Below are 23,056 nucleotides of genomic sequence, written 5' to 3' on the forward strand. Positions count from 1 at the left end.
TGGTAGATTCAGCTTAGGCCACGGTGCCCTTGCACTTTTATTCCAGCTGCAGTTCTCCCATATTCAGAGATAACAGAAGGCTGAAGCACCACTGATGCGGCACTTGAACCTTGGGTACACAACAATAAAAGCACAAATCTTTTTCTGCTTGTCTTGGTTATTCATCTCGCCACTTTAAAGGCCATTTTATAACTCAGTGTCTGCAGGTTGCTCAGCCCCTATCCTTGCAGATCTCGCTGCTCAGCATGCTGGTTCTGGCCAGGACAGAGCCAGCCTTCCCCACAACAGCCCACTCTGTGCCATGCTGAGAACTTGTAGTCTGACCAGCACCGATATCCTACCAGGACCTGGACTGAAATCAGTAAGCCACCGCACAGCAGATACTGCTCTTGAATTGTAGCTCTCCAAAGAAATTATCATTTTATTCAACACATGAATTCTTCTTTGGACCCTCAAGTGTTCTGTTATTCCCACATGCACAACTAATCCCCATTGGCTTTGCTGCTCAAGGCCCTGCTCCCATTCTGGCCCACCTTACTGTTGCCACGCAGGTGTCACCCCAGCCCCAATGGATGAGTATTGCTGGGGAGCACCGAGTCCCCCTGGCTGCTCCATCCCTCTCATGGAGGCTCTCAGCAGACAGCAGGAAGGCCACGCTTCCACCTCAAAGCGATGCAAATCCAGACACAAATCCAATCGAGATGAGTTTAAGTAGGCAACTGGGCTTTCCACAAAGGAGCTGAGGTGTGGCTGAGGTCCTTCCTGCCAGCTCATTCTTCACCACCAAAAACTGTTTGAGGGAACTGGGCATTCGCTGCTACAGTGAGAAGAAGCAAGGGACAAGATTTCAGATCGTTATTGATTTTGTTTTGCTTTCTAAGGCAGCATGACTGAAACTTGGATTCCAATTACCTCTTTTGTTTTGTTTTGTTTTTTAAATAGAGGTGCTTAACCAATTCCTATCAGTGCTTTTCCTACGCTAGGAAGCAAAGCTGCCTTTAAAATGTATTTTTCGGATTCCAAGCCAGTTATATTAGAACAGTGACCAAGACAAATCCATTCCACGGCGCTCTTGTTCTGCGTTCAATAATAAATAGGGGGGGAAAATGCCATTGAACTGCCAAATCCTGCAAGGTGCTGAGAAATGCAGACTATTGTCTGAGCTTGCACTCTGACCCCAGCTCACATTTGTCGGCTAAAGCAGAGTAAGCACACACGGTACTCAGAAAGCAAATCAAACACAATTTAGAAACTACATTTGGGCAGATAAAAACAATGAAAGGTTTACCACTTCGCAAAAATAATACGCTCGGTAGAAGACAGCCCCTCGGAGCCTGGTGTGTGTCAACATAACTTCCCATGCTTAAATTTTCTAAACTGCATAATACAGACATTTATGGGTATGTGCTTCAAATGTAAAATAATCTCTTTGGAAGAAGCAGACGATGCTTTTTCTGACACACTGACGGGGTATAATGTTCGTTGTTTATGCATTTGCTCAAGCACTAGAATTCCACATGGCTAAACGTTACTTCATCAGATGTATATCAGTTTAAATTAGCTCAAAATCCATCCTAATTTTCATTCTGAGATCTCAGCCTTTGGAGGAGCTGATTTATCAGAGTGGTTAAATCCAGATGCACTGCTAATAAGCCAGGAAAGACAAATAAGCCTCTTGGCATAAAACAAATGAGCTGAGGGGGAAAAAAAAGAGCTCAGAGAAAGTAAGAAAAGAGAAAACCTGCCAGTGAGAAGAATGCAGGGTTTCAAATCCCTTCTGCTGTCCTGCTTGGATTTCTTCTCGCCCCACTTTCCCGTCAGCCCCTCATTTCATTTCCTTTTTTCTCACATTGCTTTCTGAACCACCTTTCCTGCTCCTATCCACTGACTCTCCACATTTCCATTTGCATTCCTTTTTAAATCACTTTTTTTTTTTTTTTTTGACAAAACTTATAAAGCATTTAGAATGCCTGAAAGAGAAAGTTCAGAAACACCGAAAAGCTTTGCGGGCAATCAGATCAATGGCAGCCACCTGAGTACATATTCAGCTCCCAGCAAATACAAAGAAAAGCACAGGAGGACCTTAAAATGCAATGTGGCTGGCAACAAACCCCTTCTCATCCTTCTGTTGCTTGTATCAGTTTTCTGACTTGTGAAGGCTTTGCTTGAATGAAGGAGGAGTGAAAAGCTTGCTCAGTGCTGGTGCTGGCTAGAGCTTGTGGCCAAGTGGTGGAATAACCACCCATTAAGGACTCTGGAGGTAAAGGTAATATCCTTCCAGGTAAGACCAGGTCTCCTCAGTCAGGGAGTGTCCCAGCAGGGAGAAATCCTTCCTCCTGCACAAAGCTTTATGATGGCTAATTAACCTGGTGTTACCTTAAAGATGTACAATAATTTTCAGCTCTGACTCAGTTCTTATTCATTGCTATTTAAGGACACAGGAGAGATAACTTGTCTTGTATTCCTCTGTGCTCGTGTCACTCTGCTTGGGTAGAGGGTTAAGTGAACTCCAATAATTTAGCCCTCTTTGACGCTTAGGTTTTATCAGGCAGCGCTGTGCCACATATACTGCCATTATATTCCTCCACTCTTGATCTTGCTGCTTTGTTTCCTGTCACGCTCCCCAGAGGTCATAGTTGGGGTTCATTCACTCTCTCAAACACCTTCCCAGATACTCAAATGCACTTGTGTTATTGCACTTTCTTTCAAATCTGCCTGGATCCCTTGTGCAGAGTCGGGACTTTCCTGTTCCTCAGATCAGCACTGTGCTGGCTGAGCTCCAGCTCAGGTAATTATACCCAGCTCTCCTTAACGCTTCTCCACTTCAGCTGCATTCAGAGGAGTTATTCTGTACCTTCTTCTCCAAACTGCTTCCTGACACTGTGGGTACCAAGGACAGATGAGATGGGGACTTCAGAGAAGCTGCACATGTCGTATTAAGGGTAAACCAGCGCCTTCCAAAGGTTGGCTGAGAGCACTGTCATGAGGAACATCTTCCTTTTTTTTTTTTTTTTTTTTCCACTGAAATGCTATTTTAAGCGAATAGCTGTCATACAGACCAGAAGCTGAAAGACAAACACTTGGTCCAGATTAACCTGCAGTTGCTATTTGAACATGGAGACTTCTTGCTCTATGTTATTATTCTGAGCCTCGCCTAGATGCGTTCAGCGCCTTGTGTCACTTGAGCTGGTTGTCACAAGGCGCTCACAAAAATAGATGGCTCACTTATTGTTAGCAATATCAATAGAGAGGCTAAAGGCAGAATGAGCACTGCTAGAGGTAATGCTGCTATTTCAACCACGAGCCAAATTACAAAGCAAGACAAATAAAAAACTTAATTTTGCAATAAGCCATGGCTCAACCTGCTTGCTAATACCCTCCTTCAACCCTGTGCTTAACCATAGGCAGCTTGGAATGTACTTTCCAATGCAAGAGGATTCAAATAATCATATTTAAGACAAGAAAGAAAAATATTTTTTTTTTCCTCTAAGTATTAACCATAAACTGAGGTCAATCGCAGAAAGAATATGGAATACAGAAAGAAGAGGGTGAAAAATCTGCTTACTAGGTGATGCCCATTTCCTCCAGGCTGTGGCCATTAGCACTGGCTGTAAGCACTTATGCAAGATCATCTAGCTGCTCACTGCAGTGCGGTTCTGCCAAGGCAAGAAACAGAGATTCACACTGCAAGCCAGTACATTACAATCAATTCCAACTCCCTCACCTTGGAGGGATCTGAGCTGCTGCTGTCAGTCAGAGGTGGTTAGCAGTTCAGGAAGAAGTGCTGCGCTCAGGAAATTCTTGGGAAGACAAATGATTCAGGAGAGGTTTACGCTCACAAGAAGTTTAAGGAATATTTTTCTAATGTAAGCTCAAGGGTTTTATTTTCTCTGTGGGCCATCTATCTGAGATGGATTATCAAGGAGCAGTCTTATATAATTGGTGCTGGTTGGAGTGGAGTTTGGAGCAAATTATCTCTGGAGGTCTACTTGATCTCAAGTTATTCTATGGTTATTCTCCAGCCTCCGTGCTACAATGACAGCCTGTACCTGGAAAGAAATCCTTCACTCCAGAGAAATTCCTACCAGGAAAAAATGGAAAAACACACATCCACCCGGTGCAAGGGATAGGTGCAAGGTGGATATTCAGCATTTGTTGCTTTTCTCTTTCTCCAAAATCTTCCAGGTTTTAAAAGCTACCAGGTCCAGCTCAGCTTTCACGTTAAAAAAAAATCCAGCTGTGCTGTGACTGAATGTGGATCAGGTGCTGAATTGGCTTCTGCAGAATGGTCACAGGGTGACCATCACAGACCTCATCTGATGGCATCCACCTGGTGGGGATGGCTTCTGCCCTTGTCCTAGAAGGGGCTGAGGGGACGGGAGAAAGGGAAGGAGAGGGTTGGTCCAGAGGTCTGTGGAAGCACACATCTGCAATCTTAAGCTGATTTTACCCTACTGCAGAATTAAAGTAGCACAGTTCCCGTGCAGTTTTGATGACGGGATTTGGCTAGTGCAAAAATAGCTGGTGCCAGGTTCAGGTTCTTCCCCTTCTGCTAAACAGAGCTTTTGTGCAAAAAGAAAACGACCCCACTGTTCTCAGTAACATTCCCCTCCCTTGCAGTTCATTGATACACAAGCAGTAATAAATCCACATTTAATGTGCTATTGACTGCTTTAGAACTTAAACAGCAAAAGAAATAATGTAAGCAAACAAGCACATACCCTCACATAGTTAAAAAGGGAACTCAATACTGGAAGTAACTAGAAGCAGGGTTGACAAAGGAACTATATAAATAAAACTGTAACGCACCACTGTAAGGTTTACGTCACATGGATTTTTTTTTTGTAATCTTTATAAGTGGAAACCAGGAATAAGTGTGCGTGTTTGCACACGACAAACTACAAGAACAAACTCATTTTAGGATTCTTACTGGAATCAAAATGCTGGGGATGAGGAGAGAGTCAAAGTACAGAAACATGACAGAGAGTTCAAGTGTTTATGAAGAAAAATTCGCTTTGTAATGACATCCATGCAGAACAGATGCAGTTAGCTTACATTACACCAAGAGAGATGAGTCTAGTGATGATGATGCGACTACACCAATAGCTAATAAGAAACACAACTGGTATTATTTCACGCTCAAATATTTTCAAGAGGGCTGATATCAGAGTAAAGGCAATTCCACAGCTTCATAAAGTTCAAAATGTTTCTTTTTTTTTGTTCGAAAACTTTGAGCATCAAATAGGTTTTGTAAAAACTGCCTTATCAGGGCCAGCTCAGGATGCTATCATTGATTATTATGGATTGAGATGTCTAACAGAAGAGCAACAAAAGTCTAAATTTCTACAGTATCAATCATCCAAATGTTTCAAGTATTGTAAAAATATTACCTGGCTGATTTGCATCGGACAATTATATCCATCTTATTAAAGAGAAGCAAAGGCACTGCGATCATGGGTCAAATTTTCAGCAGTTCTGCCAGCCTTACTCTTTAAGGGTCCTTACAAACTGAGTAAGCTCATTGTGATACAGGACCTGAGACACCTTGCTTAGTCGCTTATGGAAGAGACCCAGACTGACGGTGCACATTTTCGGAAATGCTGTAACAATGTCTTGTTCTCAGAATTCCCTGAGACAGCTCTGTGCTTTCTTTAAAAATAATTGCTAAAAAAAAAAAACCAAAGCAAATGCTTGAACTGCTGCTTTACAAGGAAGTCCTATTTATCTGCATGATTGTTACCATTTCCAGATGAGTGAAAGTGTCTTGAGTCAAACTTTAAATAAACGTGGAAATAACCATTAGTGAGCCAGAAGTGCCTGAAAAGATCATATATGGTATAGAAAGGGATTTCTTGAGAGAGTTGCAGTTCAGATTGGGAAAAATCAAACAGAGCCAGCTAGCAGCCAGGGGACATCAGAGAACCAGGAAAGTTGCTAAGGATGTAGGCAAAAGCTGTGAAGTGCTGCAGGGTATCGGGGATGCTGAAGAAGAGATGTATGTGGAGAAAGGTCTTGTGGTGATAGAGCAAACCAGAGGAGATGTTACTATGACAGAGCTGTCTGAGAAAGCCTCACAATGTTACAAAATGCAAACACTGGGCCTCAGGATGATGATAAAAGCCAGAGAAGGCTGAGAACTACTGGGGACAGAAGGCAGTCAGCTGTTTGGGTAATTCAGTAACCAGGGATTGTTGCTGAATGCAGTCTGATGAAGACAGGCTACAACTGCAGGGTATAGCTTACAAAGATGTTTGAAATAATAAAGTCACACAGTGTCCATATTTAATGGAGAGTAACACATTCTGCAGGAGTTAAAAGGAAATGCAGAAGTACTTAGAAACATGCCAAGGAAAAAAATGTATTATATCATGAAACAGGAAAAAAAAAAAAAAAGAAAAACCTGAGCTAATGACATTCATTGCTGGAGTGCATGAGGGAGAATCTGAAAAGTTCCCTAGCCTTAGGAACCTTCCAGGAGCAGCTGCTGAGCCCGAAGAAGGTTAAGCATGTTAGAGAATGAGAGAGCAACCGTAAGATGCCAGGAACAGCAAAACAGATTGTGAGTTGAATGACAAATGTGTAAACTGCTGGTTGTTACAAAGGACCACAGTATCCAGAAACACTAGAGACTGCTATTCTGTTTCTGGAGGCACCCAAGAGGAATGCAAGTTGAAAGGATGTCGGGTATGTTGAATAGCATCAAGAAACACTGGAGAAGGCCACAAATACCTTTAAGGCGGTGGTCCAGAGAAAGGCAGAGAATTAGTGAAGTGGTTAGTTATGCAGTCACATAGGAACCAAGGCAAGGTTGTGATCTCCCACAGGCCTAAGATACTAGGAAAAGCTCAAGAAAGAATGCAGATTGCCAGAGGGACTGAAAAATCCTACATGTAAACTAGAGACAACAGAAAAGCTGTGAGATCTGTCAGGAAACATAGGGTAAGGTCACAGACTGAAACAACTCAGATGTCTGGTTTCACCATTTGACTAATAGAAGAAGGATGTGACCCAAGATAATCCTGCCCACTTCTCTTTTAGAGTGGGAATCCCTTCCAGTACTGCCTTGAAGTAATGAATGAATGATTCCTCTTGAACAACCAATGCCATGTATGGAAAATAGCTATCTACACTATGTCATTGTATGCATTTAAACTGGGCCTTGGAAACCACAGGAGGGTAGGAGAGCAAAATAATCTCTTTGGGACAACGGAAATTTTACAGGCTAGGCTGTACCTATCTCTGCTTACTCACACAGAGCCCTTCTGCCCCTTACAGCACAGCTGTGCAGCAGGCAGACATTGCTGGTCTCTCATCATGCGTTTGTGAAATACTAATAGGGAAGAACAGAGTTCAACATATGCTTTATTCATGAAATCTCCAGCTCCACAGCACTAGTTCTGAATGGAGTAACATGGCTAATATATTTATAATTCACGGTGCTGACTGGCCATGCCTCGCTCCAGAACATGGGCAGGACGGGGGAATCAGCCCCTGCCTGGCAGCCCAGCTTTGCTTAAGAGTCACTTACTCTGTGTGAAACCTGCTCCTTGCTGCACAGCGTCCTAAGGGAACAATGCAGCACATCTCCCTCCCTCCTCCTCCTTCAGGAGAGGCATTCTGCAGTCTGGGTTTGGCTGGGGAGGGAAGGGGGAAGGAGACAATGAGTTGTTTTTCACAAGAACTGCTACGGAAGGCAGCAAACAGCAAGGTTTCCAACCTCTTCCCTTTGTTTGCCTTAGGTCTCTTGATTTCTATATCAGGCTCCGGTTCAGCTTCCATTAGCGCTTCCTCATCAACATCGTTAACAATGGTTTCCTCACAGAGGGTATCACTAGGATTATACTTACTGCCAGAATCCTCTGGCACAAAACCACTGTCTGAGTCAGAGCAGAGAAATAATTAACCCTCGTGATACTTCTCTGAGGAATGAATGGAATACATAATAAGATTTATGGGGCACTTAATTGATCTCGCTCCTAAGAAGAGCCGCTTCCACACTCTGAAGTTAGCATTGCCACTGAAGAGTGAGGAGGCCACTGTGTCAGTGCTGGAAGTCAGTGGACTGCACTACCTTGATAGCCTTAGCTACCTTACATGTCTGAACAGCAAACCACCTGTTTACCACTGATCCTGGATTAGATCACGGTTTTGTTACCAAAAAAAACACTATCAGTGTCAACAGACTCTCAGCTACTGTGAGGGTGGATTCAGACAGAGTAGGACTTACTTGAAATTATCAACACCTGATTTGAAAATGGACTTCAAACACTCCTGAGCATATTCTCAATCCATAAAACCAGATTTATGATTCAATCTACAACTACTGCAGAACTGCTGGAAAATTTGCCCTGCTTGTGAGAAGAGTGCTGCCCCACAGAAGAGAAACAGGCATCAAGATTTGCACAAATTTGCATGTTTTTGCTGTTTTCAGCTCTAAAGATAAGAATTTTCCTCCCCTCAAGAAAATAATCAGTTACTTCAGTAGAAGACATTCCCAAGCAAAGCTAATTAACTTACTTGGTCCAGAAGCATCCCCTCCCATAAGCTGATAATATGTCTCAGTGGGATTGGAGCAGGATAGTACAGTCCTAGCTGGCAGGGAGGGATCTCTAGAGAAGTATATATCATATAGATTTCTGTCTGCAAAAAACAGCAGCCTGCTAAGATCTGGAAGCCTCAAAATCCTTTTCACTTCTGCCGGGAATTTAGTTCAAAGCAGCTGCATGTAAATTTTGCATGGCAAATGCTATGCTGGCAAATCTTCCTCATGACGCTTGTTTTTAAGTCAACAAGAGTAAACTGTATAGAAGAAGAGTTTGCTTTAGGGCACTGAGATTTACTCTAACTGTTTTAAAAGAAAAATGAAAACAGCCCTATGAAAAAAAAAAAGAAAAGAATAAAGGATTTGAAATATGTATGAGCAGATGCACTGCCTTGCCTCATCTCTTTGTGCCGCATAAAGGGGACACAGATTGGCTGAATCCTGATAAATAGAGATCTGCCATAGAGATTTCTTCAGAAAACATGCAGCTACCATTCCCAGCTCCTGTCCCTCCCATCCAGCAGGAGGTAACAGGCTGAGAGATAGGGAGGGAGTGTCAGCACCAGGCTGTGAATTTCCTTCAGGCCTCTCATCTTCCCCCACACCCTAAAATGAACAGAGCAGTAGATATTTCCTCATTCACTCACGATCTTTTCATGCACATTTCTGGTACCTGCACAATGCCTAAAATTCTGCCACATGAAAGAAGCAGATACTTTCTAATTCATTCCTAAAGTGGATCGCGTGAATTTTGGCTTATTTGATTTGCATAACAACAATAATAATAAAAAAAAAAAAAAGAGATCACGAAAAGTTGCTGATGTGGAGAGGAAAATACTTTAGCAAGAATGCAGTTGTCAGGACACATTTCAAATCTTGTTAGGAATTAGCCCTTTGGTATAAAGTCACAGCCCTGACGTATCATTTACACAACATTCTCCCTGCTCCCACACCTATACCCTGCCAAGCTCCCCTTTCCTATTTTTCACATGCTCCAAATGTTATGAAAAAGCTAAACTTATGGATCTGAACTGAAAATTTCTCTGCAGACTAAAGCTAGTCGACGGGCCAGGTAAATACTTACTATTTCCTTGACAGGGATTGTAACAGCAACAACATATGTCGGAAGTATGGAAGCACTTCCAGCACAGATCCCAGCTTTTGCATATGCTCTACGTGGGCCTGCAAGCCTGACAGCTACAAAAGTTCTGTATCAGATATACTTTATAGAAAGCTGCCATACTGCAGGCATCAGAGGAGCAATGTGCATGCCTGCAGTTGTTTTAGGAACTGGCAATGCCAATACTGAGCATCCACTTTGACACGTGGTCATACTCAATTGTGAGCTCCACCTGCACCAACTCTTGAACAAGAACCAACGCTCAATGGAAGTGCAGGAGCTTGCAGTGGCTTTGCCATGTGCTCTAGCAACAGCTGGTCTTCACAAAGTTGTTTTTTTTTTTTTTTTTTTTTTTTAACTATTGTGATGATGAGAAGGGGAGTATGGGACAACAGCTGTGCTATTGCAGCTTCAGATGTTGTGCTGCCAGCCAAGTGGCCCAGCACAGCCATGTGTGTGGAGCAGGCCCTTCTCCATCTTCTTCTGCCGCAGCTGAGGGGATGGAAAAAGCTGCTGATTCAGATCCACTTCCCCAGCTCAGCTCATCCTATTTCTTCCTGTGGAAATCACCACCTCTTCAGCTCTGCCTGCAGAGGCTCGTGTGGGCACCCCCTAACCTACTTTTGGTCAACCTGAGCCAGACTTAGCTTAAATGGATTAAGTGGGAGGTTTTTGCTAACCCAGTTTGATTGAAGTGGGTTAAGGGGCACTCACACAAGCATCTCTGTAAACAGATCGAGAGAGGGCATTAATTCCTGGGAAAAGGCAGTGACAGGTGGCTGGGCCCATCGATCCCTTTTACCAACAGCTGACTCAGGAGGATGCTCAAACAATCTTATGGGCTGAGACGTAGCTTAGTCTTAGAAATCAATGTAGTCAGAAGTACCTTCAGTGCTTTCACCACCTATAAGTTATTCTGGGACAGATGACTTTGGAAGGTATTGCCATAAGCATCTGATATGGCCTGTCCATTCCATTGGTTGCACTGTTCAATTCTATCAGCCATAGCAGCATCAACATCACAGGTAAATCAGACTTCAGACATGTCTATTCAGTAGAAAATGTCTCTAAAGATTAACGTAAGAAATCAGGGCACCTCCAGTCTGTACAAACTGATGATCTAACCCAATCCTAAGCATGCACAGAAACTTCATGTAATGATGACACGAAATCTGAGTAGCTAGTGCTGAGTGCCTGTCTGCTTCCTGTTTGACATACGGGTCCATGAGCTGTCTACCAGATGTGCTCCTCTTTACCCTGAAGGCCATCACGAGGACTGCTATTTCACTCTGAAATCTCCACAGTCAACGTTATGATGAGATACAGACTGCTCTCCAACATATGTCTCTCGCATAACAAGACATTAGTTTAAATGCACTATTATGCTGAGGGGACTAAACTGACCACTTAACAGGAAGGGATATATCTTTCTAGTTATCAAAAACAAAGAACTTAACAAGAACTGCATCAGAACAGCATACAAAAATGAAACAGCAGTTTCTATTAAGGCAACATGGCCATATGTAGGGACAGCCCTCTGCCTCATGCAATGGCTATTGACCTGTACCTATATAAACACCCTAAGATAGAGCAAGATTAGATTAAACCATATTAAATGGCCAGTATTTCTTTCAAATGGTTAAAGCAAACCAGCAGATAATGCTGCCTTGGGGAAGGCTATGGCTATAATGTATGGCAAACATAGATGATGGCACAGCCAAGGTTTCTGAATCCCCAGTGACCCAGGGATTTGTTTGGAGTGTGTTTCTTTTCCCAGAAATAAGGCCACTGGGGAAAAAGGAAGGAAATTAATGGGCATTCAGGTCTCATCCTGGCTAGTTGCTGTGACTTGGCTGGGAGAGGCACGTAGATTCGTGAACAACAGTTCAGAATCCTGTCACCCCCATACAGCCTTCATTGCCATAAGCCACGCTTCTGCTCAGTTACACCAATATTTAATTATGCTGTTGTTAGGACAAGGTGAATCTGAATCACTTGATTAAATGCTTATGTACAAGAAAGGTAGGAAAGTAACACTGATGTAATTAATCATATGCTGTTCAGCCCGGCAAAACCATTAACCAAGCTGTTTAAAACATAAAACCTATAGAAAGCAGCAGTGTGTTTTGTGCTCCTTCAAGAGCTGCAGAATGAAAAAACTGTAGCTCAGTTTGGCATGTTATAACCCATCCAGGAGCATCAACCGCTTCTGACTGCAGACTCTGTTCTCATGGTTGCTGAGGCTCAAAAAACGAATGAGATGTCAAAAACCACTGAGCTTCCTGTCCTCAACATCAATCTGCATCCTTATGCACATAAATAAGCTTGCGTAATTGAAGTTTGCATCATTACAAATCCCAAGCAATTTTAGAACATACACACAAGAATGGAACGTGTAATCACCATGCCCATGCTTTTCCTTTAATTTCACCAAAGGGAAGATATTTTGACAGAACTGACTCTATCTCCTTAAAGCATGAAGCACTCCTGGCAGTAGTAATACCCTTGTAACTAACTCCTTATTACAACTTTTTTAGACCTGTATAACTCCAGTGACTTTATGTTGCTCTTGAAGAACAGCATCATCAGCTCAGCATCAACTTTTGTTCCTAATTAAACTCTTTCAGATACGAAAAAAGAAAAACAAAAACCCAATCCACCTGAGATCAGAGTTTGTCCTATTGTTTTCCATCACAACTATCATTTTATCGCGATAACGCACAGTGTTCTCTACAAAGCTACTTTCAGCTGGAAGGAACCACCAGCAGTATGCTGTGGTGATAGAGAATTGTTTTAATGAATTCAATACACTTACCTGAAAAATACACTTGCAAATAGTAATACGGTACCTGCTTTAGGCTAAATAGAGTATTAATGAGTGAACAGGAACAAAATATTGAACCCTGAGCGATGCTGAGCAGCTACAGTTTCCATGATCTTTCTAAACTCAAGATCTCAGTGGATATTTTAAGTGCAAGGTCTTATTCTACCGTTTTCTTTCATTATTTTTTTTCCTTTATGCAAAGGAAGACACTACGTAAAGAAAACAACAGCCTTTCCATGTGGAATCCAGGTGCCTGAACATAACTACACAGAGCAGGACTTGCAGTGGCAATACATGTAGAAGCATGATCAAAGAGAGATCATTCATCATGTATAAACACGCTGGATGAGGGGGAAAGGCCTGAGGGAAAACACACAAAAAAATCTTCATCACGCAAGTAATTATATTATTGCTTCATAGTTCTCAATGGCCTTAAATCCAACCTAAGAAGACATTATCTAAGGTGGCCTAGGGAATATAGCAAGGATATAAAAGGAGACAGAGGGATCAATGAGGTTTTGTAGCATTCCTAATTTCACTTACTTAATGACAGAATAGCCACTAGGCTGCTGGAATGATTTCTTGCATGAAAGAAAGCAGGAGCTCAAGAAAAGTAAGCAAGATAAGTATGTGTGTTTTAGCAGAATTCTTTCTAACTGCTAAATTATTATTGGCTAACTATCAAATATTTCACACAGTGATAAACAACTGTTCTTTTTATTTCACCAAACAAAAAGCCCATTGTAAGATTTCTACTATTGCTGCATTCACCAGAACTTACTTGAAAAATACAGTTTTGGACACACATAAAATACAACTCACAGATGAATAACTGCAACAGTCTGGGTTACTTTTCAAACATGTCAAGAAAACATTCTGTTCTTCAGGGACACGAGAACACAGTGAAGCAGCACACCAGCTCTTGGTTCCAGACATCTACTGAGTTTTGGAAATAGCCTATCTTTTTAATTGTTGAGATTTCAGCAAACAGCTTCTCTTCCAGGAGAGCTGGGGTTATAAAGTAGAACCCCCTGGTTTTGGTGCCAACCCAGCAAAAACAGTAGAAATTCCCACATCCCGCCTCACCACCAAAAAAGGTGCACTTTCAACAGCTACGTCAGCACAGCAGTTCATAGGGCCACAGAGTCAACTGGAAAAATGAACCAACCTTGATTAAAAAATGTGTTACTAAAAATGGTGCTGCTTTTAATCCACTTGAGGTCATTGGTTTGATCCCCAGCTTGGAGTCACAAACAGCTGTGGCAGCACAAGTGTGGGGCCATAGGTGGCGGTGGCAGAGAGCAGGAAATCCTTAAAACCTGCAGCCAAGAACACTCTATGTAGAACTGTACATCACATCGTATGCAAAAGGGACACACCACAGGCAATGAAGAAATCCTTCTTTTAGTTTCTTGTCCTGGTTCCTGCAGTCTGCCATCTAAAAGTATGCACATACAAGAATTCTAGAAGATACTAATCTGGATTTCAGAAATCATGTTGGTTAAGAAAAAAGAAATCTCAAGATGTGCTGTTTGTCCTAGCCATTCTGTTACATTGGCTTAACTGAAGAAATTACGAACAGTGAGGCTAATAACTGCGCTGACAAGCTCTTAAGCCAGCTCTTGTGTTGAAGAAAGTACAAAAGATCTTGAACACTTACATTAAGATGAAAATCCTCTAAAAATCAACCCTAAGTTGCTCCTGACTACACAACCCAAAGCTGGGATTCCTCCTTCAGAAAGAAAATATCCACATCTGATTTGAAAAACAGATTCCCAACTTGGTGTGCCACGGTTCTGTGAAGTGCTGGGCTGTGTTACAGGGTTTGCACCTCCCACACCTTTCACTTTCACATATTTACAGCCCTTCTTGTCTATAAAACTACCAAAAAGCAATTCCTACCTTGCAGTTATACATGGCTGCCCCAACGTAAGATGGCGGAGCAGCGCTCCCTCCATGTTAGCTTCTGTGTTTGGGACAGCTGGTTCAGACTGCCAATGTATCTATCGCCTTTGATAAGAGCTGTTGATCTGGAAGACAACACATTTCTGAAAGTGGATTCTCAAGCAGCACGACAGCAAAACTATCATCAAGAACAGAACGTATGCCCACCACACCCGTGCCTTTCCTGTAATTTCACAGTTTGTCTCACTGCTCACATGCTAGGCTGGAGCTGTTGCTCAGCTCCCATACGAGTACCGGTGACCGGGTCACGCGCACCCCCTCAAGGCCGGATCCCGTTAGCCAGCGGAACGCCCAACGCCGGGCTGCCGCGGGACTCGAACCCGGAACACACGGAGGAGGCAGAGCCGCCACCTGGCGCGAACCTTTCCGCGGTCCGCCGCTCCTGGCGGGGTCGCTGTGCCGGCTGGACCGTCCCAGCCGGGCCACAAACTCTGAGTCACGCACTTCGTGATTGGGCAGCCGCTTCCCTCCGGCCAATGGGAGGCGTCCTTTCGCGGCGAGTCAGCGCCCGCCTACGGCGCCATCTTGCCGGCGCCGGGAGGAGCGGAACGGAGCGTAGCGGCGGGCAGCGAGTCGCTGTGCGGGCCCGCCATGCCGCACTACCAGGCCTGGGAGGAGTTCACTCGCGCCGCGGAGAAGCTCTACCTCGCCGATCCCATGAAGGTGGGTGGCGGCAGCGTCGGGCCGAGTAGGCCTGGCGGGTGGGCCGGGCCTCCGGCTCCCGAGGGAGGCCTCGAGTAACGTGGCGCACCTGGGGCTCTCGCCGCCGCGTTCTTCAGCCGCCCGGTGAGGGAAGCAGCGCCGTAAGGCGGCCGCTCCGGGCCGCGTGCCTGCCAGCGCCCTGCACGAGGCGGAGGAGAGCGTTTCCCTGCGTTTAATCCCGGTGGCCTTCAAGGATAAAAATGGAGCGGTAAGGAGGGGGCTCCTTGCTGATACATCATCGTCACGCTCCGAGAAGTAGAACCAAATTCCCGTGTAACGTGCCCAGGGAACCGCGTTACCCGTGAAACGTGGGGACCGCGAGGACCTGATCTCAGAGAACTTGTGTGTGTGCTGACTTGTGGTGCCTCTGTACAGCAGGTGCACCGTGACATCCGGGAAGGGGATTAAAGCAGTTCTCTTGAATGAAAGTATATTGAGAGCTGGCTTACAGCGTATGAGGCTGTATCTGTTTGAATTAAAGGAATCACAGAGCTGTTGGGAGGGACCTCTGGAGATCCAGACCAAAAGCATTGATTAACTCCCATGTCACTTCGTTGCCCACAGCATCACTTAAGACTGGAAGGGCTTTGTTTCCTGGAGAGTAATTGCTCTAGGAATTCTTAATATACGATTGCTTTTTGTTTCCAGTAGCCTTTGTCTTCAGTTTGCACAAACATTAAAAACCTTCAGCCAAAAAGTTACAGAAGGCAACAGGACTCACAAGCCTGAGAAGACACCAGTAGGAAAGGCTTAGTTTCATTCACCAGAAGTAGTACCATAGAATTTCGGAATAGCATTAATTAAAGGGGACCTTAAAGCCCATTCAGTCTCAGCCCCCCAGCCATGAGCAGGGCTGCCCAGGGCCCCCTCCAATCTGGCCTCAAGCTCCTCCAGGGTTGCAATATCTTCTGCTTCTCTGGGCAGCTGTGCCAGTGCTACACCATCCTCTCAGTGAAAAACTTCTCCCTGACATCTAATCTAGATCTCCCCTCTTTTAATTAGTTCACTACTGTTAGTTCAAACTGTTCACCCTCGTTCATTTTCTATCTACCTATGTAAAAAGTTGATTCGCATTCTGATTATAAGCTCCCTTTAAGTATTGGAGGCCCACAACAAGGTCAGAGCCTCCTCTAGGCAGAACAAAACTTCCACTTCTTGTGCTGGGGGTCCCAGACCTGCCATTAGCATTAATAACCACTTCTTATGCAACTGCTTCCTACCTACTGATAAGAAACTAAAAATAACTTGTTACATAATGCTTTGCAATATCCAGTTAAATTAAGAGTTTGGAAAGGCTGCCGTTGCAGCCAGAAGCACCTTTCCCTCTCTGTAAGGGACCTTAAGGCACCCTCTTCCTTCACACTCTGCTGTGGCTATCAACTTGGTTATTTATGAGAGGGTTTATGTAGGCTCCAGAGTCATAGTTGGAGTACCCTTCTTTTACTTGCCTGAAAAGCTTTTGTATGCAACTGCATTTACCAAAAAACTAAGAATTGTGGGAGACAGGTCTGCGTTGTTTGGGAGCTGATGAGGCTGGACAGCAAGTGGCCTTGCTTTAGTGGGAGCAAGTTACCTAGTCCATGTCTCTAACAGCCTCTTTTGTGCTGCTGAGCCTGCCTGGCTGAGAGGTGTAGTTACACAGGTGCTGTGGTCAGAAGGCTTTCTTGAACAAGAAAGATAAGTCTGTGAAGAGATCTCTCATAGAGACAGTCTCAAAACACATTTTGTAGTCATGGTGATTGTTGACCACACCATAGGTCAACAAAAACCTGTTTATAGCATGGGTTGTCTTAGTTCAGAACGTTCTCAAAAGCACAAGTTGCTTTGTTTATAGATACTAATGCCAGCTGAGATCAGAAACAATAGAAGTCCCCTTGTTCTGCATTCAGTTCTGCATTCAGGAAAACTCATTCAATGCTCAGTCAGTTGCTGAGAGTTGATTTTTATCACAATGGTTTTGAGAACTTTTGTAACTGAAGAATGCAGAAGGGCTGTGGGTAGGTTGAATCTCAGGGCAGGTTACTGTGGTAGGAGCTGTTTTTAGCAAGTAGAATGCTTGCTTCCTGACTTCAAACCTAGCCTTGTTGAGTCTTGAAAGCAATTTGAAAGAGCCCTTTGTTTGTTGTTTTTTTAAATTACACTAGAAGCGTTTTGTTATGTCTCCCCTCTCCACTTATGAAAGCATTAGCATGATTCAAGTCTGCATGAATGTAGCTACTGAATTAACTGTAGTGACTGGAAGTAGAACACTTACATCATACTCACCTAATACATAATTAGATACTGTATAAGAAAAGAAGTAATGCTGAGTTTATCCCACTCAGTCAAGCCTTTTCAAGTGTTCACACAGAACTATTTTCCTAAGGTTTCTTGCAAGCAAAACTATGTGATACACAGTGAGAGAGTGTCTTGCATTGGCAGGACTCTTGTCATCTGTTTACCTGTCACTGGAGTCCCTGCACATGTCACTGCTGTATTTAGTGTGGTTTGTAACATGCGTGTTGCTACTATAGTACTGATTTAGCATGTGGAAGCATGGTGATTAGCTTCCAAACCATCTTGTCTGTAAGGTCAATAGACAGTGGAGTTGGGGTCCACTGAGAGGCAGTGAAACTGAAGCAGTGCAGAATTCTAATGAAGGCAGTATGAACTCAGGCACTCTTCCCTCATACATTCTATAGCAAGTAATGTGGATATTAATTCTTAAAATGCTTGTTATTTCAGGTGCGAGTTGTTCTCAAATATCGACACTGTGATGGGAACCTCTGCATCAAAGTAACGGATGATGTAGCTGTAAGTACAGAACACGCTCTCAGGGCTTACTGGACTTCAAGTATTTGCTTTCTGCAAGTATAAGCTCTTAGCCATTGCCTTGAGTACCTTACAGTTTTCTAAAACCTTGTTTTGCTCAGGTTTCCCTAATTTCCTTCTGGTGACTGAAACTGACCTCTGTAGTTCAGCTCTACATAGTCCACAAGAAGCTCTAACAAACACTTCAGTATCCTTTCTAGGTCTCCCCGTATCTTTGATTTTGTAGAATCCTAAAATAGTTATCTGAGCACTACAAAAAAAATCCATCTTCATGGAACTACATTGGTACTTCCTGCTGAAGCATTTCAGGAGCATCTTCAAACACATTTACTGCCAAGTGTGGTCCCTTCACTTTGCTGAAAGTGGTGACAGGTTTAATCTGTAGGGTAAGCTGCTGCTTTGTGATGAGAAGACACTAGAATGTTATCACAGTGAAATGTGACATTCATTCACAGCACAAAGATCCCATCCTCTCAAATAATACTATGGTACCACAGCCATTTGTTATGCATTCAGAAACATTTGAGCTGCATTTACTTACTACTATTGATCTAAATAGTCTGGAAGGGTGCTTAAACTCACAAGGGATTAGAAAAAGACAGCAGGTAGAAATAGAATTTATCTACATGCAGAAGTACATGCCAGCAACAAGTTCTGGTTGTAACAACATTACAGCCAAGTTATTGTTGTGCAGCCCAAGTAAGCAACAGTAGTATGCCCATTCCTTACACTGAGATCTGGAAAAACCTGATTTTTCCTTCCCAGGAGTGGCCTGGCACTGGTATTTCCAAGGCAAGATGCAAAATTCCAATAATGACACAGTAGTGACAGGGCTTAGTTTGAGATGCTGATCATGGTGTACTGATAACAGGGAAGCAAAAGGCAGTTCAGTTTGAAGTTTTCAGTAATGGAAGATTGGTGTCTGTGACTTGTAAGCTTCAGCTTTTTTATTTCAGGCCTTCTTACCTGCTGCCAGTTGTGGAAGGCTGTTAGGCTGATTGTTTTGTAAAGAGAGGAAATAAAGGGTTTCCTTTCTGCTAAGTGTACAACTAATATAGCTGAGGGAAAAAAAAATAAGCTTTTCTGTACTGCTCACCTCTGAATTAAAAGAGGATTTCATTGCTGGCAAAAGTTGCTGCATTCAGAGTGCTGGAGGATGGAGCATTGTTATGTGTAGTTGTTACGTAGGTCTGAGCAGTCAAACTGATGCTGTGCAGGTGTAAGAAATTACTCATGCAGTGAAAGCTAAGCAGCCATTTTATGATTAGTCACTAACATATTGCTCTCGTTCCTTTTGCATTTACAGGCTTGTCACATGAAGGAATTCCTCTTCATCTTAATTAGATGTTATTTTCCTCGTTAGAACTATCTTTAAAATGGATTTTGCGTAGGGGAGGGGGATCCTATTCAGTGGGAAATACTGATGTTGTGTCACTAGCAGTGTATAAGGACTGCTAGAGGCAGAATATACTTTCAAGATATAGAGAACAGGATAGTGAAAAACCTTTTTCTAGATAAAATTCAACCTAAACCAAGTGTGCCCTTAAAGACAGCTTTAAAGCCCAAGTTTTACCACCTTTGAGAGAAAAGATAACAGAAACGATGAGCTTCACTGTTTTCAAAACAGAAGGCAAGAACCTTTGAAAGAAAATTAAACAGGCATTTTAAAAGAAGGTAGATGTGTATTGCTGCTGCCACATGGTAGCAACACTCCACAAATGTTCATTGAAATACTTGTTTCATTGGTTCGAGCACAAATTTGTTACAGCTGCAAGTGGGGTAAAAGCAGTGCAAATGGAATCTGATATTAAGCAACTTTCTCTTGCAGTGCTTGCTGTATAGAACAGACCAGGCACAGGATGTAAAGAAGATTGAGAAGTTCCACAGTCAGCTGATGCGACTGATGGTGGCTAAGGAATCCCGCAGTGCTGCCATGGAAACAGACTGAGCTGCTGAAAAGAAAGGAGCGCCACGGTCGGATTTCACTGGAAGAAAACATCTCTTGGATTTGAACAAATAGCGGGACAGGAGATGCTTTTTCATGCCAAAGTGGACTGTTACACGTGTAGAGTATCCTCCTCCCCAGACTCCACTTTGGAAAACTAGGAAAATTAATGCTTTCAATTGAAAGCTTGTATTTATTTTCGGGAATTGAACAAGAAGCTATTCTTACACACTAAGTACGCTAAGAAGACAAGTCTTCACAATTCTACAGTACTTGTGTGAATTTGGTGGGCCACAAGCATGTTTCTGGAAAGTTGTAATAAAATTCCATATAGGTTTTGTTGTCTTCATATGTTATGCTGATGTATTCTCAGTGAGAGGCTTTATTAACATAATACTGTAGTGTGATTAATGGATCTAATAAATATTTACATAAATAATATACTTCAGTGGGGTTTAGAAGAATGCAATTTTAACATTTCACTTCAGAAAGCAGCCAATGTATATTAAGACTGCACCTAGCAAAATTTTAGCTTTTAGTATTGATTTTGGTCACGTGTAACATCAGCAATGCATCTGTAGAATCCATGTTATATTGGGTAAATAATTAAGCTTCTCTATTTGAAATGTTAAAGTAACACTTGCTGTGTGCAGTTAGCAATACTCGAGCAGTTTCTTTTCTGGTTAGGCAGATATTGATGAAAAATACCAGAACATTCTTTCAGTACTTGAACTATTGCATACTAGAAAAGGGGACCTTTGCCATCCTTGCCTCGGGCAGAGTTGAAGTGTATCAGCAGGACTAATTCTAGAAGCTCTTGCCTGTTATGTTAATAGAAGAATGCAACCAGCCACTATCCAGTCATCATTTTTAGCTATTTGTGAACTGTGCATTTTCAAATGTTACATGAGGCACATGGATATCAGCCAGCTGAACAGACAGATAAAAACCAGCTTAATAAATACAACTGTCAAAAATAGACCCGTGCCCACTACGCTTTGACTTTTTTTGCACGCTTACCTCTGGTAAGGTGATGGAAACTTTGTCTTTTGCAAATGTTTTTATGCTTGACAGCCCAGTAGCTGAAATTGATACTGGACCATGCATACTTAAAACCACACTTTGTTTTTTATATAAATATGCTACTGCTGTACTGTATGCCCAGATTGTTTTGGCTTTAAGAAAAAAAAAAAATAAAAAAAAAATCAAGCTGTGAAAACAAGCCAGAGCCATACAAGACTTGTCTGTGCTAGCATTTAAATATGGCAAAACAATCCACTTCAATAGCTACCTGTTGTCACTGACATTAAATAAGCACAGTCTAATTAGAAGCAATTCTCACATTTGCTGAGGTCTAACACAAAACACAGGCTCAGCTGCTGCAGTAGAGTACCCAGTAACCAACTGATGTGCAACACTGCATGCTTTTGGAAAGCCCTTAGGTGCTAAATTGCCAGTAGCCACTCTGTAGGAGTGACCTACATGTAATGTTTTTGGATTGGCTTTTGAAATGCAGATAAACCCAGAGAGAATTATGGAGTTTGTCCATAATTAAGCTGTAATAAGATACTGTGATCTGAAAATTTTCCTTGATGCTCCAAATTGTCATCTTAATATTACAATACAGCATGTTAAGGACTCAAGCCATTTTTTAATCTAGAATACTGTTCTGCGGTGTATGGGTGCTGTGTAGAAGTCACACAAGTGAAGTTTTACACTACTAACTTGGCAGGTGCAAAGGCTGCTGCTATTTCAGTGTGATTTTTGGCCACTTACAAATTGGTTTGGCATGAGAGGTCTTCTGTGAGCAGAGGGACAGAAGGATTTGACTGTATTCACTTGTGCATGGAGGATAAAGGTAAAGAGAGGGCTGCAGGTAAACTTTGTGTACCAGGGGGCTGAAAGGATTGAACTAGAGACTGAGGAGGTTTTAAAGGGGAGTACTGGTGACTAGCAGAGGAAGGGATTACAGTGCTATACTAAATTGCAGTTGTCAAGAAAAAGGCAGGAAAATCAATTTCTGGTTGCCTACATTCAGACATTATTGCTGTAAAATCATAAGGAAATATTAAAGCTGCATTCTTAAAGGTGATGTTATGCTTGTTCTTTGTGTACTTGCTGGAAAATGAAGATGGTACTAAGCAATTATAATAAAAATACTGCTAAAGCTATTGCTTTAAAAACAAACAAGCCTTCAGAAATTCACTTAGGGGAAAAAAGATGACATATTTCATGCTTTTTGACTTTGTCCTGCAGCTTTCAGTCACTTCAGTACTCTGTTCATGGGATGCTTCGTAGAAACACCGAACTCAAAGCTCTGCTTCGTACTGCTGATGCTCTTGTTGAGAGTACAGTTCGCACTTGTTGCATCTGTACTGTAGTTACCAACTCCTAATAAACGTTGTCACGGAGTTAAGCCAAACTGCCAACTGCTCAAAGGTGTCTGTTGATACATGATGGAAAAAAAGATAACTGATGTGCATAGAATATCTGCACTCAGAAGCACTGAATGCAGCAGCCCAGCCTATCAGCAAATGCTTCTGGTTTCCAGAAGCAGTTGTGCCAATTAAAGGATGCAAACAGCCAGCTCAGGAACCTATGTGTGACTTGTCTGGTAATGGGAATCTTTGCAGGAGGACTGAAGTTATTAAAATCAAAGGATGGTTTTGCTTACTTCAGCTTATTTTGTTGCTGCATATGTTAGTCATTTTCAGTGACCATCTCATTCTGTGAGTGCAGTTTAATAAAAAGAAGGGTCTATTTCCTTCAGAGTTTTTAATTCTAAGCCTCTGGATATGCAAGCATGTTCTGGATTACAGGAAGATCCTTTAATTATCTGTAGAAGTGAGAACTGGTTACAAGTCATGGTTTTAGAGATGCTTGTGAAAGAGGCTTTTGTTTTCATCAAAGTCGAGCTAATGCTTTCAAGAGCATCAGATTTATTCCGGAAAATTAGGTGCTTTTGTGCCTGAGTCCGTGCAAATAGGGAATTGAACTGAAGCCAAGCCTTTGACAATGTTTTAACTTGTCAAAATAATTACATTTTATCTCCATAAGTTCTTTCCTGCAGTGCAAGAAAGAAGTGGATACTGCTCAACATCCCTGTAATAAATGTGGAGGAACCTTGGTTTCTGCCAGCCACTGTCA

The 23,056-nt window shown here is 42.6% G+C and overlaps 1 protein-coding gene across 1 annotated transcript; it reads left to right on the forward strand.

Moving 5' to 3' along the window:
- Positions 1 to 14,972: 14,972 nt before the first annotated feature.
- SRP9 (signal recognition particle 9) lies at positions 14,973 to 22,338 on the forward strand. The gene is made up of 3 exons (XM_042875082.1): positions 14,973 to 15,114; positions 17,878 to 17,946; positions 19,793 to 22,338. The coding sequence occupies exons 1-3, from the start codon at positions 15,043 to 15,045 to the stop codon at positions 19,910 to 19,912; spliced, it is 261 nt and encodes an 86-aa protein (XP_042731016.1). The 5' UTR covers positions 14,973 to 15,042; the 3' UTR covers positions 19,913 to 22,338.
- Positions 22,339 to 23,056: the final 718 nt, after the last annotated feature.

This window comes from Lagopus leucura, unplaced genomic scaffold, assembly GCF_019238085.1.
Source record: "Lagopus leucura isolate 7727_CA_CO unplaced genomic scaffold, USGS_WTPT01 Super-Scaffold_73, whole genome shotgun sequence".
Taxonomy (NCBI): domain Eukaryota; kingdom Metazoa; phylum Chordata; class Aves; order Galliformes; family Phasianidae; genus Lagopus; species Lagopus leucura.

Excerpts from the sequence above, each read along its gene's own strand:
- SRP9 (XM_042875082.1), top strand. The coding sequence starts at position 15,043 with ATGCCGCACTACCAGGCCTGGGAGGAGTTCACTCGCGCCGCGGAGAAG. Across the intron at positions 15,115-17,877 it reads ACCTCGCCGATCCCATGAAG|GTGCGAGTTGTTCTCAAATA; the intron begins GTGGGTGGCGGC and ends TTGTTATTTCAG. Across the intron at positions 17,947-19,792 it reads AAGTAACGGATGATGTAGCT|TGCTTGCTGTATAGAACAGA; the intron begins GTAAGTACAGAA and ends TTTCTCTTGCAG.